Source organism: Quercus suber, unplaced genomic scaffold (assembly GCF_002906115.3).
Source record: "Quercus suber isolate HL8 unplaced genomic scaffold, Cork oak 2.0 scaffold_26, whole genome shotgun sequence".
In the NCBI taxonomy this organism is placed as follows: domain Eukaryota; kingdom Viridiplantae; phylum Streptophyta; class Magnoliopsida; order Fagales; family Fagaceae; genus Quercus; species Quercus suber.
In genome coordinates this window covers 769,597-785,738 of record NW_027069491.1, presented here as the reverse complement: position 1 = coordinate 785,738, position 16,142 = coordinate 769,597, and the positions used below count along the sequence as shown (strand labels likewise).

Here is a 16,142-nt window from a genome sequence, read left to right as displayed (position 1 = left end):
GAGAAGTTTTTTGAGCCACTCATAAATAAAGATTAGGTTGGTTGTAATTAAGAACCCTTAGAACATGACAAACAAACAGACACTTTTCTTGTTTGTACACAAGCTTGCCACTAGACACACAAACAAGTGAACAAGCACGAGTCTATCGCAATGTTTCTTGGCTGTTACTAAACAAGCTAGCATGCCTTGACAACGTGATTGTTAAGGTGACTCATAATACAAAGATATCTAAGTTTAATTAAATGTAAAAAAAAAGTGTATAGATCACGAAGTCCCCACTTAGAAGGAGGCAAAGGAAAGTAGAGGAGTTGGGTACATATATGCATGTGATGATGGGTCATGGGTGTGATATTTGAAATATCAATTTAAGGTGAAAAGTCCTAGTTATTTTTTATTCAAATTTTGTTAGGAAGAGTTATGATTTCCATACATATTCATTAATTATTTCACATCTTTCTTCATATATTTATTTATTTAGTGGTGTTAAAATGTAAACATTCTCACATCAATTGTGAATATGTGTATGAAATAATGGATGTAAACGAGTGTAAACAAATATTTTTTCTTGTATGAATTAAAGGTAAAAAATATTTAAATTTTTTTCTCAGTTTGTTAAATCAACAAAATAGTTCTATTATATTGTTTCAAAAAAATGGCACTATTCTATAAAAGACTATTTATCATACGTTAAGGATTCACTCTATTTTAAGTGAATGTGAAATAGAGAAAATCCATTTTTTACCATTGAAATTTTATTGAATTTTTTTTATTTTATAAATTCTATCAGTATACAGAGTGTCACTTCATTTAAAATTTAAATAACACGGTACTAAATACACCTTTACATTTGAAATCTATTGTTGTAAAAGACTAACCATGCAAACTATAAATACCCTTTTTTCTTGAATAAAGGAAGAGATTACTCAATCCATTTTCATATCGCTCATGATCTATATTATAACTGGAGCACCCATTTCAAATGTCTATCCTATTTTTGCAGAGCAGGGTAATGAAAATCCATGCGAAGCAACTAGCCATATTGTATGTGCCAATTGCCATTTANCTTTTCATTATTTATTGTGAAGTTTCGTATCGTTATTAATTGTTGTAAATCTGTTACTTTGGTAACTAAATCATTGCACCTCTATCTATGTATTACCTCTATTTATATATATATATATATATATACATAACTTTGGTACTCATTATAAATTATTTTATACCTATCTTTGTCTTGTTAGTATGTCACTTCCTAGTCCTACCTTTTTTTTTTTTTTTTTTTAGAGAGAGTTATAACCTATGACGTCCGCTTTTAATGATAGCTCTTTATCATCAATCCAAGGCACCAATCGGTTTTTAGTGTAGACGGGAATTGAAATCTAGATCTCTTATTCAACCATAATGTAAAGTTGTGATTTCCAACTATCTTGTGTTGACTTTAATTCCATGCCAAATTTGATTGTAATTTATTCAATCATTTTCTCTGTATGTATATGGGTTTATTTGTAAGGGATGAATGTGAGAAATTGGTGAAGAATCAAGCTTCAAAAGATGAATCAATGGAATTCGTGACTAGCTCACGAGAAGCAACCTGCGAAAAGGCCACATGTGAAGTACATGACTAGAAGCTGAAGAGTCATGCCAGACTGTGAATTTCACAAGTGTTTCGCGAGAAGGGCCAACCCGCGAAATTGTCTGTTTGGCAAAAAGTTGTGTTGCTCTACCAAATCCTTTACCAACACTATATATACCCTTATTACTCACGAATTGTAAGGAATATTTTTCAGAGAGAAAACCCTAGCAAATACACTTGAGAGTTAAAGATTGTTATATTCACAATCATTTACACATTTTCTTGTAGTTTTTCTCAAACTCCTACCTCTCCATTTCTAGATCCTTGAGAGATTGTTAGCCTAAACACTTACCACACTCATTCTGAGTGATAAGTGAGATTTTGGTGCTGCCGGGAAGCATTGGAAGGAGTCATTCATTGGCGGATGCAATCAGGCTGAATTGCGAGATCCAGAAAGCTAAAGAAGACAAGACTCTGAGAAGTCCGTTGGTAGTAAGAGCTTGGAGGGCTCAAGTACATTGGGTAAACTAGGCTTGGAGGGTCTTTTGTTATTCGTGTACTCCAACTTATTCTCTAATGGATTGATTTCGACTTGGAGGGTCACGAAGAGGTTTTTCGCCGAACTCTTTGGAAGGCTGTAAATGAGCTGAACTTTGTCGAGTAATACATGTTCAAGCTTGGCTTATTAGGAAAAGTCAAAAGCTCAAGCTTGGCTTGAACTCGTAATAAACCTAAAAACAGTGTTTGAGCTTGAGATTGTGGGAAAGCTAAAAAGTTTGAGCTTGGCTTGGCTTGGAGCTAATAAACCTGTGGATATTGAGGTTCCACAAGCAAATACTTGCAAATGATATTTATTAATTTGAGTATGAGACATGCTGTCTAATATTCAAAGTAACGGGCCAATAAGATTACTTTATCTAATTGATTAATGCTTTTTGGTTTGTAATAGGAAGATTCTAAAAGTTCTACAACAATACAAATTTTACTGTATAAAACTTACTAATTATAATTTTTTTTTTTTTTAAAGTTTCAACTTGTGGCATCAGTTTCTTATCATCAAACTAAGACACTAATCGATTTTTACAAATTACAAATTGATGTGACAATGAATATAATTAATGAGCTTCAACCACTTCATAAGTGAATATTTGAATGGTGTTTTTATGATTGGTGACTCATTAGTTTGTAAGCTCAATATTCTCTACCATATAACACTACTCTTTGTTATAATATTGTGAGCTTATTAATTTGGTTGTTATTGATGAGTGGACTCGAATCATCCTTGAGCACTGCAACAAACTAATTAATGCAAGTTATTAAGAGTGTTTTACTTAAAAATAATAATAATAATAATAATAACCTATTTGTATTTCTATCACTAACTCATACATCTACAAACTCTTGAAATCAGAAATGAAGTCGATGGCCTAGCAAGTGATCATTTGTGTAATCTCAATTTAACAGAGAATTAATTACATCTTTATAATTGGCTGCATTTAACAGAAAAGAAAATTGCTGAATGCTTTCTTCAAACTGAATTTTTATCATTTTTTTTCTCCTCAACTGCACAATCCTGTGTGGCTTGGTTTATGCTTTACTCAAAAGCATGTCACATCCTTTTCAGTTAGAGCCTAAGGGGTACTCTCCAAGTCACTTCTTCTAAACTATCTCTAAGCTCTTTTTCTTCCATCTAACTGTCATTTGACTTCTGTGGCCTTTGTAAACCCACCGACTACAAATCTACAATCAATTGGTTGAAATTATCAGTCAAGTAAACTTTCAATATATTAATACAAACAACAAATTAGCTTTCAATTTGATAGCTTCCAATATTTCATGAATATAATAAGGGGCAGTAATTGATTGGTAATTAAAAAAGTGATAATAGTGGTAGACTGGTTGGTTCAAAGTCCACAAATTTCAATAAATGGTGAAAAAGATAGTAAAATATGAAAGATGGATTTGATAACAAAGAGGGCCCATAGGCCATAGTCCTTATTAACATTGATTTTTCTATTAGTTGCTACCAAATAAATAATGTTCAGCTACTTAATCGAACATGCCTTCTTAATTTGTTTGCAATCAATTTGGGGTATAACTTAGCTGTTTTCTTAAGTCAAAAAAGCTGTGAATTTCATCTTGCCATTAAAAGTTCTAAATGTAAATCACATTTCTTGATAGTGAAAGCTCTTGCAGAAGATCCAACGCTTACAGTTAGCTCATTGACACACACCGACATGCACACACCAAAGCCAAAGATAAGACGCTGACTTCTTGTGAATACCATTGGAGCCTTTAATGATATCAATCTAACTTTCTTGTCTGTAAGCATCAGCTAGAAGTGGTTACACCATACTACAAGAGTGAGACAGAACCAAACAAGAAATAGGAAGAAAAAAAAGCTTCACGAAATGAATAGCAGAAAGTACTATTCTATCTGATCTCTCTCTCTCAGTCACACAGTGGTTTAGTACTAGCTAGCATGGGTAGTAGAAGTGGCAGTGGTAGTGATGTCTTTGTTGTTAGCTAGTAGTATTGATGCGTTGGAAAACCACTTTCAGAAGTTGCAACCAATGCACATAGAAGAAAGAAAATCAACAAAATTGAAGACTAGGGTAGCTATCACTTCAGCTCCATTCTCCTTTAATGACAATTACACTATGCCAACTACACTACCCTGATGAATTAGGTTTACAAACAGTCAAACACCTATACATATATTTTTTTTGTTTCACTTCTTTCACTCTCACACTTGTCTCGTGAACTAACTTAACATCATACATTGAAGACTAATGTTGATGTTAGTAACTTAACATTTCACATCCATTGAAATGAGATTAAATGTTATTGGAGCAACATATATTATAGGAAAGAGGTGAGGTTCAAACTACTGATATAAGACACTACAACATCATTTTCACCTAAATCCATCGTTGTTACCACTTTTATTATAAAAACTATAGATTGCGTAAACATTATTGTTTATTGAAACAAGCCAATTATGCATATTAGTATATTAATAGCTAACCCATTCCCATATACTTATTAGCTTCTTTATGCAAATGTATACATGCGCTGGTAGAATCAGAATCCAAAACTTAAGGTTTACTTTTAGCATTTGATGATGCATTTAAAAGGAGAAATAATCATATATAAAGAGGCCACCAAATTAAAGACCTCGTTGCAAACTAATGCTTCAAAAATACACATGGGTCATTGTTAAAATATTGAACATGTGTTTGGTTCTGCATTACATAATACATTTATGTCAAAGAGAATATATAGTCTATATACTTCTTGTTATCTAAGCATGAAGTTTAAAATGGTGGTTCACTTACCTTCAATTTGTGCTGCTCTTACTCACTTGTACAGTAGTAACAGTACTGTGAGGGCGTTTTTGGTGTTCTAGAAATGCAGAGAAATGAGAAAATAGTTTACCTAATTAGGTTGCTTGTTCTAGCAACTAGGGTTGGTCGGCTATTCTAATCAGAATGATAGCATGGCCAACATAAACACGTGTACTTGATGTAAAAATTTCTTTTATTACATATGAATTTAGGAGACAAATGAAATAGAAATCACGACCAACCACTTTTTCTATTTAGTGGCTCTTGACTCATTAAAAATGAGGTATATTTTAGAATAAAAAGGAAGAAATGAAAGACATTTTGCTAATAACTTAATAAGAGTAACCTATATATTTTTGTGTAATATTGCTTTTCTAGAAAAGTAAAACAGATCCCAACCTAAATTCATAGTCCCAATTGATTAGACTTTGATGTAAGTGTTAAGTTAGTTATTGGACTATTTATTTGAACTATTAACCCCTTAAAGATTTAGCTTTGTTACAAATCAACATTCTATTAGTATTTTCTATTAGAGCTTAATGGATTTTAATCGTGTGTTGTGCAAATGTTTTTTTTTTTTTTTTGGTCATTTTATCAAATAGTTTTGAAATGCCATTGTTACCATGTGCATATTATATAATTAAATTTATTAGATTTTAATAGAAATACTAACAAAGGATTAGATTCGTCACAAACTATATGTCTAACAGTCTAAGAGATTACTTGTTCCAAACTTCGAGTTAGAAGTCCAAAAAAAAGTCAAAATTCAAAAGTTTTAAACCTTTGAACAAAAAGTTGTACTTCTGTGGTATTCCAATCGTCTTTATTATTATTATTAGTGTCATTAATTTTTTTTTTTCCAGACTTGTGAGTCGTGACTGGCCATGCAAAGAAATATAACTTTAAAGAATGACATAAACCAATTTGGTATCCAATCAAAATTGCTAAAGAGAAATCATGAACTAAAGTTAGTAAGAAACTAAAAGGCCACTTAAAAATCATGATCTAAAGTTTTTTTTTTTTTTTTTTTTTTGGTTGTCTTAGTTCTTTTACTTTTTTTGGTAAATCCAGTGGAAATTTCTATAGCTTCTGTTAAGAGCTACTTTTCGTCATTTGCTAAGAAAGCATCAATTGGGTTCCGCTTTTATTGGGAAAGAGCAAAAGTTAACTTAGATTTGGATTTTTTATATATATTAAAAGTGATTTGTCTTTCTCTATCCATAAAAAGAACTAATTTGTAGTACATTTATCATTTTTCATCAAATTTGCTAATTACTATGCATTGAATTTTTTGTCCTTGGGGAATTCGTTAACCAGATAATACAATGTCCATGATGTAAAGAGATGGAAAAAAGCATAAAAATCCTTGATCATGGTCTTAATTGTCTCATGTGGTATGATAAATGTTGATCAGTTGGACGGCCCAGACAATTCTACTAGCAGAATTTTGGAATGAAACTTCAACTCATTTCAAAGGAACTATTTTCCATTGCCATTCTAATTCTATCATGTGATTGCCACTTGCTAGGTAGCCTCCACAAATTTTCTTAGTTATCTTTTCCATGATGCACTGCGGGGTCTGGCAGAAAAATAAACGCTCTAGAAAGAATAAACGGCCCAAAATGTAAATTCTGGGCCTTATTAACCATGTTTTCACTGTGGGGAACGCAAATCTATCTTAAAAATCAATAGAAGACAGCAAAAACATTATGAACACAGCTCTAATGCACATTCAAACATCAGCAATAAGTTCTCCACATTCACTAGGCAAACAAAACAACTCGAGTTTATTGGGTAGGGTATATTTTTAAACACAGTGAATCTCTGGGATCATTAGGACTAATACTGGCTGTCCCCATAATTTATATAGCACACCCTCAGCTTTGAAATAACATTGTGCTCTATAAGAGAAACTGGTGCAAGCAAGCATGCAACGCCACACAACAAACTGCTTTCAAAGCAAGAGTTGCCATTACACTGGTACAGTCAAACCAACGACGCCTGCATAGACATTATCACAATGAGTACGGACAAGAAAGTCGAGCAATTATGAAACACAGAACATGAAATTGTTTATATATAGTGCAGATGTCACATAGAGGATATATATCTTATGATACATACGTATTGGGACTCAGATTTAAATGATGCCCTTATGGTAGTCCAAATGGAAAGTCCAACAAATAATGGCATTGTATTCGTTAAGTGTTCAAAAGACTAAAGTACCAGAGGTTATTTTGTTTGACAATTATTTCTAAGATATAAGCAGGATAGCATTCCAGAAGAAATCTCACAAGATTTTCCCAGCTTCCACCTCAAGTTAAAATCTCCCTTTCCTAACCGCATCACATGAATTCAGGAATGAGTCAGATGTGGGGGATGTGTATACCGTATAGGCATTAGATCTTGTATAATCTAAGGATACAAAGAAAGGCAGACTTATTTAAGTATCTGATCTTCATCCAAATAAAGTTTACAATGAGTAGTCCTACTATTCCTCTATCGCCAGATGGTCAACACACACAATGGAGTAGATTCCATATCTTCAGACGCCTACGAAATGAAACATTCCTTGCCATCATTCCAACAACTAAATCATTGTCTAAGTATGACCCAGACAAACCCCTAATAGACTAACACAAATGACTACAACTCCCTTTCCAATGAATGATGTAAAAGAATTTTGAGGATTTGCATAGTTCCGGTGATCAGATGCTTGCTTCTTTTAGTGGGACTCTTTTTTATTAGTCTTGGGCTTGGGGACTCATGACTAGTGATTCCCTCCCTTCTTTTCTTAGTTCTCTTTCTCTTTTGTAATTAATTTGTTATCTAGTTTTCTTTTTTGTTTTCTCTTTGTTTTGTTCTTCTTGTATTTTCTGGGTTTGCTCTATGTTTTTCATGCATAGAGTAGCCGTTCGTTTATATAACATTCTTATCAAAAAAAAAAAAAATATATTTTTTACTATAAGAAGGTGATCAACAGATTCTCCATTACTGTTGCACATGCAATAACAATCAACAATCATAAGGGAGCATTTCCGAAGTTTATCCACTGCCAATATTGTACTCAATGCCACTGTTAAAGCAAACAAAGAAATTTTACAAGGAACCTTTTCACTCCAAATACTCCTCCATGGAAAGTGAACTCCTATAGATCCTCAAAGACTCTCATAGAAAGATCGTACCTTGAACTTCCCACTCGCAGTTAACCTCCATGAAGGTTAGACTTCAAATTGGCCTTGAGGAAGGTAGGAGTACAACAAATCGAAGAAACTATCCACAACTTCCAATTCCCAATCTTGGAAAGACTGACAAAAGTGAGGATTATAAGTACGTCCACCACTTGAAAAGAGGCAGCAGAAGCATCTTTATCTACCACCACTCTATACAACTTGGGGTACATATCCTTAAGACAAGAATCACTGAACCAAAGATTGTGCCAAAACCTGAGTTACCTAACCTAGAGCCATCCCCAACACTCATGAAAACCACAAAAAACATCTCAGCCTCATCTATGTGTTTGTGACTATATATATATGCTCAACACGCTCAAAGAATTCAAGGAGTTGATTAATAGAAAAATTGAGGTTTTGATTATTGAGGCATGTTGCCCCTGGCGTGTTCTCTTTCCCTCTATCTATTCTCCTTAGCATTCTGTCATTATCATATTGGTGTTCACATGCACTTTTCATGCTACAACTTGTGGACACATTTATCTTATTTTCTTCTCACCTATTTTGCAACTCTAAATGAAATATATTCACTTCCTTACCAAAACCCTAATCATTCTCACCCAATCCTTTTTCGCAAAGTTCTAAACACTAGACCTAAATCCACAAATTCTTCTAACCCAAAGCCTAACACAAGCACACAGACACAGATTTCCCAACTTTAATTCATAATTTTACTGAAGATTAAGTAAGACACTAATAGCCTAACCTCTTTTCTTAAGTAACCCACCCACTCCATTTTTCACTCCTATGTCTTCACCAACTCTCAGTGTATGTATGGGTGGGGAGGGGGGATAAGAAAAGACTTGCACCAACAATCCTCAAAGGAATTTAAAATCTTTCATGCTATCATTTGGTTGCATGATAGTACAAAATTCATGGAATTGAGTAAAAAGGAATATAGAGCTATGCCTGCGTTGTATATAGGATGTTGTGCCTAAATGATTTAAATACCCAATATGTCAAAACTCAAAAGAAGATTCTTGATAAGATTGTTATCAATATACTCCTAACTTGAAACTATTAATTGGAGGGAGAGTCAAAGAAGAGATGATCGTTGATTTGAAGTTCTACATGCAAGAAAACCAGGTGTGAGTCTGAAAATGAATAAAAACCAAATTTTTGCATACCACAAGCCAATCTTCCACCTGCGTTTCCAGTGGTCAGGCTTAGTTCATGTCCACCTGCAGATGCAGAATCAAATAAGAGTGAGGGGTCAAAAAACAATACATTTACAGCAACATGAGGGAATCCAAGAAAGTAATAAAAACTTTACTATAACCATTTAAGAGAATAGATACTCCTACCATTTAGGGACCTAAAACCTATCTGGTCCACTCATTTTTTCCTTGACAATGCCCTTAATTTATACTGCTATATACCACTGGTGATGTTAGTTAAGAAGATCCTGTGGATAAAAAGTAAATTTCCTCTCTAATGGCCTGCCCTCCCCTTTCCCCAAACCCAAACCCAAACCATACACATTGTTGCAAGTTCAGTCTTTAGTTATAACGAATATAAGACTCTCAAGCTTGCAAGAACAAATTCCTCTGCAAGCACAGGTGCAGACTGCAAGCTAATTGCTTGATAATGAATAAATACTTACCCTTTCCAAGATCATCCTCAAGCTCATGAACCACGAGGGCTCTCCCAACAACTGCATTAGGACCAGTTAATGGTATCTGCACATTTTAGCCAAACAGAGTAAATACTCTAATATGAACTACAGTCCCATATAAAAAACAGAGTAAAATGATTCAAAAGCCATACCAACATGACCACATGCGAAATAATAAATAAACAAAAGACAAACACACATTATCGCTCAATCAATATAAGGATGTAAGCAGTACCTGGTTATCTACAATTGTTGCCTCTGCCACCCCTGTATTACCAAAAGATATGAGACAATATATTACTTGGTTCAAGTAGAATACAAGTGAATCAAAGAACATCCACATAGGCATTACCATCAGCATTGGCAATTATGTTTCCCAGGTCACCCGCATGACGGACTTCATCCTCAGGAGCACCATGTGTCAAATTGTTAGGATTGAAATGTGCCCCTATTGTTTAAAAGTTAAACAGGACAGATTATCATAAAAGCACCATCCAAGAACCAAACTTTTCACACTTCCATTGCAAGATTATAATAACCTACATTTTAATAGTTTGAACTCTAAACACTATCAAGTCCTACCTGTAGAGATGCACCCATTTGTTGTGTCACCAAACTCATGCTGCACAAGAAAAGAATTAAAAGTAAAAACAATTCAGAAAATTTTGAACATACAAAAACATTGATTATGGATGGTAATGATGAAAAACCACTTACTAGGTGGAACCCATGAGGCCCTGGAGTAAGCCCAGTAACACGAACCTTCACAGTCGTGGGACCTATAGCATAATCATTACAATTTTCGTCCATTAAGATGGTTTCTAATTACAATTTTTTGAAAATTATAACATTATTAGAAGTAGTAAAATATGACATGTTAATTAAGAAGAAAACCATAAGTTTGATTCCGGATAGAATAGAATGAAGGAAAAGAATACATGTGATATGACATACCCTGACTAGTCCATTGAGCAGGATTAAAGCTTGGTTATTGTTGTAACTCAAAATGTATTTTCTTTTCTTTTCATATGTTTTCCCCCTTTGAAAAACAAAACGGTGCTTCCTGAAACTATGTTCGGTCTTCAGTTTAGGAGAAACAAAAACCATTCAAAACATCTCATTTGTGTGATTATTCCGTTATCTGAAAACATCTTTTAAAAAGTATTACCAGGCATATTGTTCTGGTTGATAACCATTACAACTTAGAAACAATAGAAAACACTAAAATTAAAATCTGCATTACTTCCATATCAGGTAAACATCAAAACTCTTCCAACCAAACCTAATATCACCATTCCAGTAAGTACAAATAATCCCATTTTTCAACATACAATAAACAATAATAATCCCATTTTTAATCCAAATTTTCCATTTCATTCAAAATGCCAATAAATAAATATGAAACCAAAAACCCAGAAAGCCTTAAAACTAACAGAAACAATTACAACCATAACACTCACAATCCCTCGTATCTATTTGATAAACGAATTTATATAAAAAGAGGAGAGTCAAAGAAGAGAGACCATCGTCTTCTTGGGTCAACGTGACGACGCCTTCGACAGCGGAGGTGCCCTTGAGGACGGCAACGGCTTTCTTGGTGGCGGCGACGACGGTGAGAGGTTTGGGAGCTGTGGCGGCGGAGACAGAGAGGGTGAGGGATTGGCGAGTGAGCTTAAGGGAGGAGCCACGGAAGGTGGAGGAGCTGAGGAAAGGAGGTGGGTGGTGAAAGCTTGAGGAGAAGTGGGAAGGAGGAGAAGGAGAGAGGAGGATGGTTTGGGCAGCCATGGCTGCCAGTGCGGCTTGCATTTTTGGGATTGTGGTTGAGATGAAGAATGAAGAAGATGATGATAATGAATGCCACAGAGAATGAGATGGAACAAAGCTTCTGGTGAAGTGAGTGGTAGCTCACAACTGTGTTTTTTTGTGTGTATGTACCATGGGGGGTTTATCTGTTGTTGGGCCTAAGGTTTTTTTTTTTTTTTTTTTTTTTCTTTGGTTTTTGGATGGGCTTGAAAATCTTATCCAAAAGAAGTAATAAATGGTTGGGACCACTGATGCGTGCCATAGAGCTAGGTAGTGAGGTAGAGGTATACAACAGGAACAAACAAAGAGAATTTTGTCGTGCAACAAACATGTTCTGAGCAGATGGCAGTCGTCGGGGCAACCAATGGGTGAGTGGGTAATCTTGAAATGATGCCCACAACAAACCAAAAACAGTTAGTAAAGCCCTAGGGGTAAAAGGGAGAAATCTCATTGAATTAGCTCACTATAAAAGGGAGGTAACCACGGTAGAAAAAAGGGGACCGAAGTGGAGGAAAAACAGGGGAATTAGTGAAAAACAGGGGAAGAAGAAAAACACCCAGAGGGGAGAAAAAAAAGAAGAAAGAAAGAAAAAAGAAGAGAGAAAACGCGGCAGAATAGGAGCATGCATCAATAGACCATCTTTTCCCTCCCTCTTAGCAAACTCACTCTTTGAAATCTCTAAAAGTAATAGCTAGTAGCCATTTAGGCCTATTCTCCAAAATGAACAACTTTTATGGCAGGAGTCCATGATAAGGTTGTTGAAGTTGGAGTTTGGGTTCCTTCTTGATTTACTTATTCTATGGGCAGATTTATTACTTAATTTTGATTGCAAAAATATATTTGATTTCTCTCATTATAACTTATATCTACCGTATTTAGTCATCCTGCTGTAGCACGTTTTTATCACGTCTGCCGCATCAGTTGTCCTGCTGTGGTGTCTTTACTTGCTGTATTATTTATTCTGCCGTAGTACATTTTTATTATATTTACCGTGTTAATTATTATACAAGCTAAACCATTTCCTGCCGAAGCTTTCTTCTTTATTTGTTGTTACGTATTTTACTGTTGACACAAGCTAATCATTATCCTGCCATAAGTATATATATACATATACATTATTTCTCATGTTCTGGAAAAATATATTTTATATATGTATATGTGAATACGTATAAGTATATATACTCATATATGTATGTATATATTTGAGAATATGCTAACCCATTTAAACTAATATTTGTTTGATGGGTATTTTCTTTGAGTTTTAGATTTGTTTATGCGCAGGAAGTAAAAAAGTGTTTCTGCAGTAAAAACAAAGAGTGGTCATTCGCGTTGTAGAAGGCTTTAAAGCACGGCAGACGGCTTTAAAGCACAGCAGATAGCTTTAATGCACAGCAAACAACTCTATTGCACAAGGCTTTATGGCAGGAAGCTTTAAAGCACGACAGGAAGCTTTACTACATAGTAGAAAGCTTTATCGCACAGCAGGCAACTTCACCGCATAGCATAAACTTTTATTGCACGGCAGACGGTTTTACTACACGACAAAAAGTTTTGCTGTACAGCAGAAAAGTTAAACCTTGGCAGAAACTGAAGAATAGTTCATTCTGCAGCAGAAAAGTCAATCCTGCGGCAGAAACTGGAGAAAAGTTCCTACGGCAGAAACAGGGGATAAGCCCACTTCGCAGCATCTTCCCTTGGACTTGGACTCAACGTTTGTGCATAAGCCGACCCAAGTTGAGTTCCAGTTGGACCGGTCTCAACTCCCTTACTCAAAACACTCGGGCCTACTACCGCGGAAGGCATCCTAGCCCAACGCACACAAAAAAGGCCCCCACAAATGCTTTTAATATTTGAAATCATATATATAATATATTAAATTGGGAGGCTAGGAGCTCAATTAATAATTCAAATTAGATTTTAAGTTCAATCCAATTTTATCACAAGTATCCTATCAATTTCCAATATTTTCGATGTCACGTGTCCTTCTAATTGCCATATAATTTGATGCAAAGTGTCTGAATATTTTAAATCAATTCTAATTTTATGCTAAGTGTTATTTAACTTATTTTAATTGACTTCAGAGTTGTGTAAGTTATATTTAAATGCAAATTCACGTATCTAATTAGAAAATATAAAATGACTCAATTCAAATATATGATGCTTCATTGTTATATGTATGTATCTAATTGTGACCATTTTTAATTGCACCTGTACATACACAAGGATTATAAGGTAGTTATGACTACTTATGAGTTAAACTGATCAAAGTCACCCTTGAAATGTTGATTAAAAAAATAAATTAACATTAGAAAAATGTTATGTCCACAAAACTTGCATAACAAATCCTAAGTGATAGGTTGTTACTAGTGGACAAAAACGTAATTTTAGTAGTGAGTTCAAATTAGAATTAGTAATAACTTATCATCTAAAATTTATTGTGAAACATGATACACGCGTAACATTTTTTTTTAAGGGAAAAGATTGGAAAACTTTATGAAAACAAAATGACTATATCAGCTTGGAGTATAGAGCAAACATGTGATGTAACATCCTCCATCCATTATGTACAATTTAGTATATTAACTGCATATCTAGGTAGACTATAAGCAATTTAATTGCCATCTCTCTTAGTGCGAGAGTAGAGCAGTTTAGTAAAAGACCTAGAGTAGAATCTTGCATCCTCGATTAGCAAACCATTAGAGGACATTTCCCTATTCTTATTGACCAAAGCTTTCATAACCACCTTAGAGTCTTCTTCCACAATGGCTCAATCTATACCAATCTCTAACCCAAACTCAAGGGCTCAAGCTGTATCTATTGCTTTGATCTCTACGAATTGATAAGCTTAGGGGTGTTGTAGGGATAAAGATGCTATGACTAACTCATGGTTATTTCGAATGACCACGCCAATCCTAAATTAATTGATATCTACAAATATTTCTCCATCAAAATTGATCTTAAATAAATCTTATGAGGGATGGTACTAGGAACACGAGCAATGGGTTGTCATGGTCTCGATGGAGGCAATAATACTTTGAAGGAAAATTTTGATGCCACACCCAATTACACAATTTTGCCCACAATTTATCCATGTGGTAAGTTGTGGTTGGTGGAAGGGTGTGGCACATAGACCTACCATCATTCCTCTACTAACTACAACTCACCACAGACAAAGTTGTGTAATTAGACGTGGCAACAAAATTTCTTTGCTTTGAATTCCTCATGTAGATCCTTGGACATTGGGCAATTTGGTTGACGGTGCAGCTTGGTTGATTTAGACTGATTTGATTTCTCTGAGTCCATATCGATCAAGTTATCATAGCAAATAACTTTGCATTTTTGTTTTGTTGCATAACCCAAGAAACAAGAGTTTGATTAAAGTCCAAAAATTGAGTGCGGTGTCGGAAATCCAAGAATTCTATATTATCCTTTCAATTTTATATTTAGAAAGTCATTTTTTTTTTAAAAACCAACCCCCCCCCCCCCCCCCCCCCCCAAAAAATATTCACCGTCGGCATATTCCTTCACCTAAAAATGCCATAAGCACCTAAGAGGTTGACACTAACCACTTGCTCAAATTCAGCCTTGGTGGTGTCAAGGATGTTGAGTTTGGCTGCTCCAGCTGTACCAGCATTATTGAACATAATGTCTAGCTTACCGTACTTGGAAACAGCATGGTTAACAGCATTTTCTACTTCCGTTTCCTTAGTAACATCACAATGGACAAAGGATGAGGATTGAGGATTTAGTTCTTTGCATATAGAGTGACCCAACTCGTCTTGGATGTCTGCGATTACAACTTTAGCTCCATGTTTGGAGAAGATTCTTGCAGTGGACTCACCAACGCCGCTAGCCCCACCAGTGATTAGTGCCACTTTTCCTTCTAGCCTGTGACATATTTGCATGATATTATCTCTCAAATTTAGTCAACATTAATTAGATGGCACATCTGCGTAAGATATTTGTTACGGCCACAAGGTAATGCATGCAGTGTGTAACAAAAATAGAAAAATTATTTACTCTGAGAGAGGGAAATTTAGGATTTATTTTCATAAAATATTGCTGTTCTTTAATAAATTAAACATATAGAGGCAAGCTAGATAGCTAAAATTTTTCATACCTTCTAGTTGCAGCCGAAACTAAAGAGAAACTTCCCATGGTCGACGAAGTTAGAATATGTGTTGCAAAAACGAAAAATGAAACCCGAAGACCGTCACCAAACTGCTTTGTGATCTCTCCTTGAATGTAACCAACTTATATAGCTAGAGGCAATGTCCCACCCCTGCATTCCCACAACATGTGTTTTTTCTTTTTGAAGAAACATGTTTTAGCTGGATGGGAGCTGTAAACAGTGTATAAGACCCACTAATAAAATTATTTCAAAATTTTCAACTGCGTCCAAATGTTTACCTAGTTTACAAGACAAATAGCAATGCATCCCACAAGAACTGGGCCCATGTCATGTTAGGTAGAATAGTTTGGGCGTTCTATCAAAGTTTGTACCATAGTCAATTTCAACAAAAACACGTGGTCCGCTTTTACTAATTTCATACTATGTATAGATATATTCA

The 16,142-nt window shown here is 34.8% G+C and overlaps 2 protein-coding genes across 2 annotated transcripts; both read right to left on the bottom strand.

Annotated features, from left to right (window-relative positions):
• Nucleotides 1–6,627: 6,627 nt before the first annotated feature.
• Nucleotides 6,628–11,743, bottom strand: LOC111988415 (superoxide dismutase [Cu-Zn], chloroplastic). Its single transcript, XM_024020204.2, has 8 exons — nt 11,292–11,743; nt 10,486–10,547; nt 10,351–10,390; nt 10,121–10,216; nt 10,004–10,035; nt 9,757–9,832; nt 9,281–9,334; nt 6,628–6,921 (listed from the first exon to the last, which is right to left on the bottom strand). Exons 1-8 carry the CDS (start codon nt 11,572–11,574, stop codon nt 6,893–6,895), a joined length of 672 nt encoding a protein of 223 aa, XP_023875972.1. The 5' UTR covers nt 11,575–11,743; the 3' UTR covers nt 6,628–6,892.
• Nucleotides 11,744–15,095: 3,352 nt separating this feature from the next.
• LOC111994044 (borneol dehydrogenase, mitochondrial) lies at nt 15,096–15,819 on the bottom strand. Its single transcript, XM_024025904.2, has 2 exons — nt 15,692–15,819; nt 15,096–15,459 (listed from the first exon to the last, which is right to left on the bottom strand). The coding sequence occupies exons 1-2, from the start codon at nt 15,727–15,729 to the stop codon at nt 15,096–15,098; spliced, it is 402 nt and encodes a 133-aa protein (XP_023881672.2). The 5' UTR covers nt 15,730–15,819.
• Nucleotides 15,820–16,142: the final 323 nt, after the last annotated feature.

What these genes read in the sequence shown, in the direction of transcription:
- LOC111988415 (XM_024020204.2), bottom strand. Translation starts at nt 11,574, where the DNA reads ATGCAAGCCGCACTGGCAGCCATGGCTGCCCAAACCATCCTCCTCTCT. An exon ending in GGCCTCATGGGTTCCACCTA is followed by an intron (nt 10,391 to 10,485) that starts GTAAGTGGTTTT and finishes TTTCTTGTGCAG; the next exon opens with CATGAGTTTGGTGACACAAC. An exon ending in CATAATTGCCAATGCTGATG is followed by an intron (nt 10,036 to 10,120) that starts GTAATGCCTATG and finishes TTGGTAATACAG; the next exon opens with GGGTGGCAGAGGCAACAATT.
- LOC111994044 (XM_024025904.2), bottom strand. Translation starts at nt 15,729, where the DNA reads ATGGGAAGTTTCTCTTTAGTTTCGGCTGCAACTAGAAG. An exon ending in GTTTCGGCTGCAACTAGAAG is followed by an intron (nt 15,460 to 15,691) that starts GTATGAAAAATT and finishes AATATGTCACAG; the next exon opens with GCTAGAAGGAAAAGTGGCAC.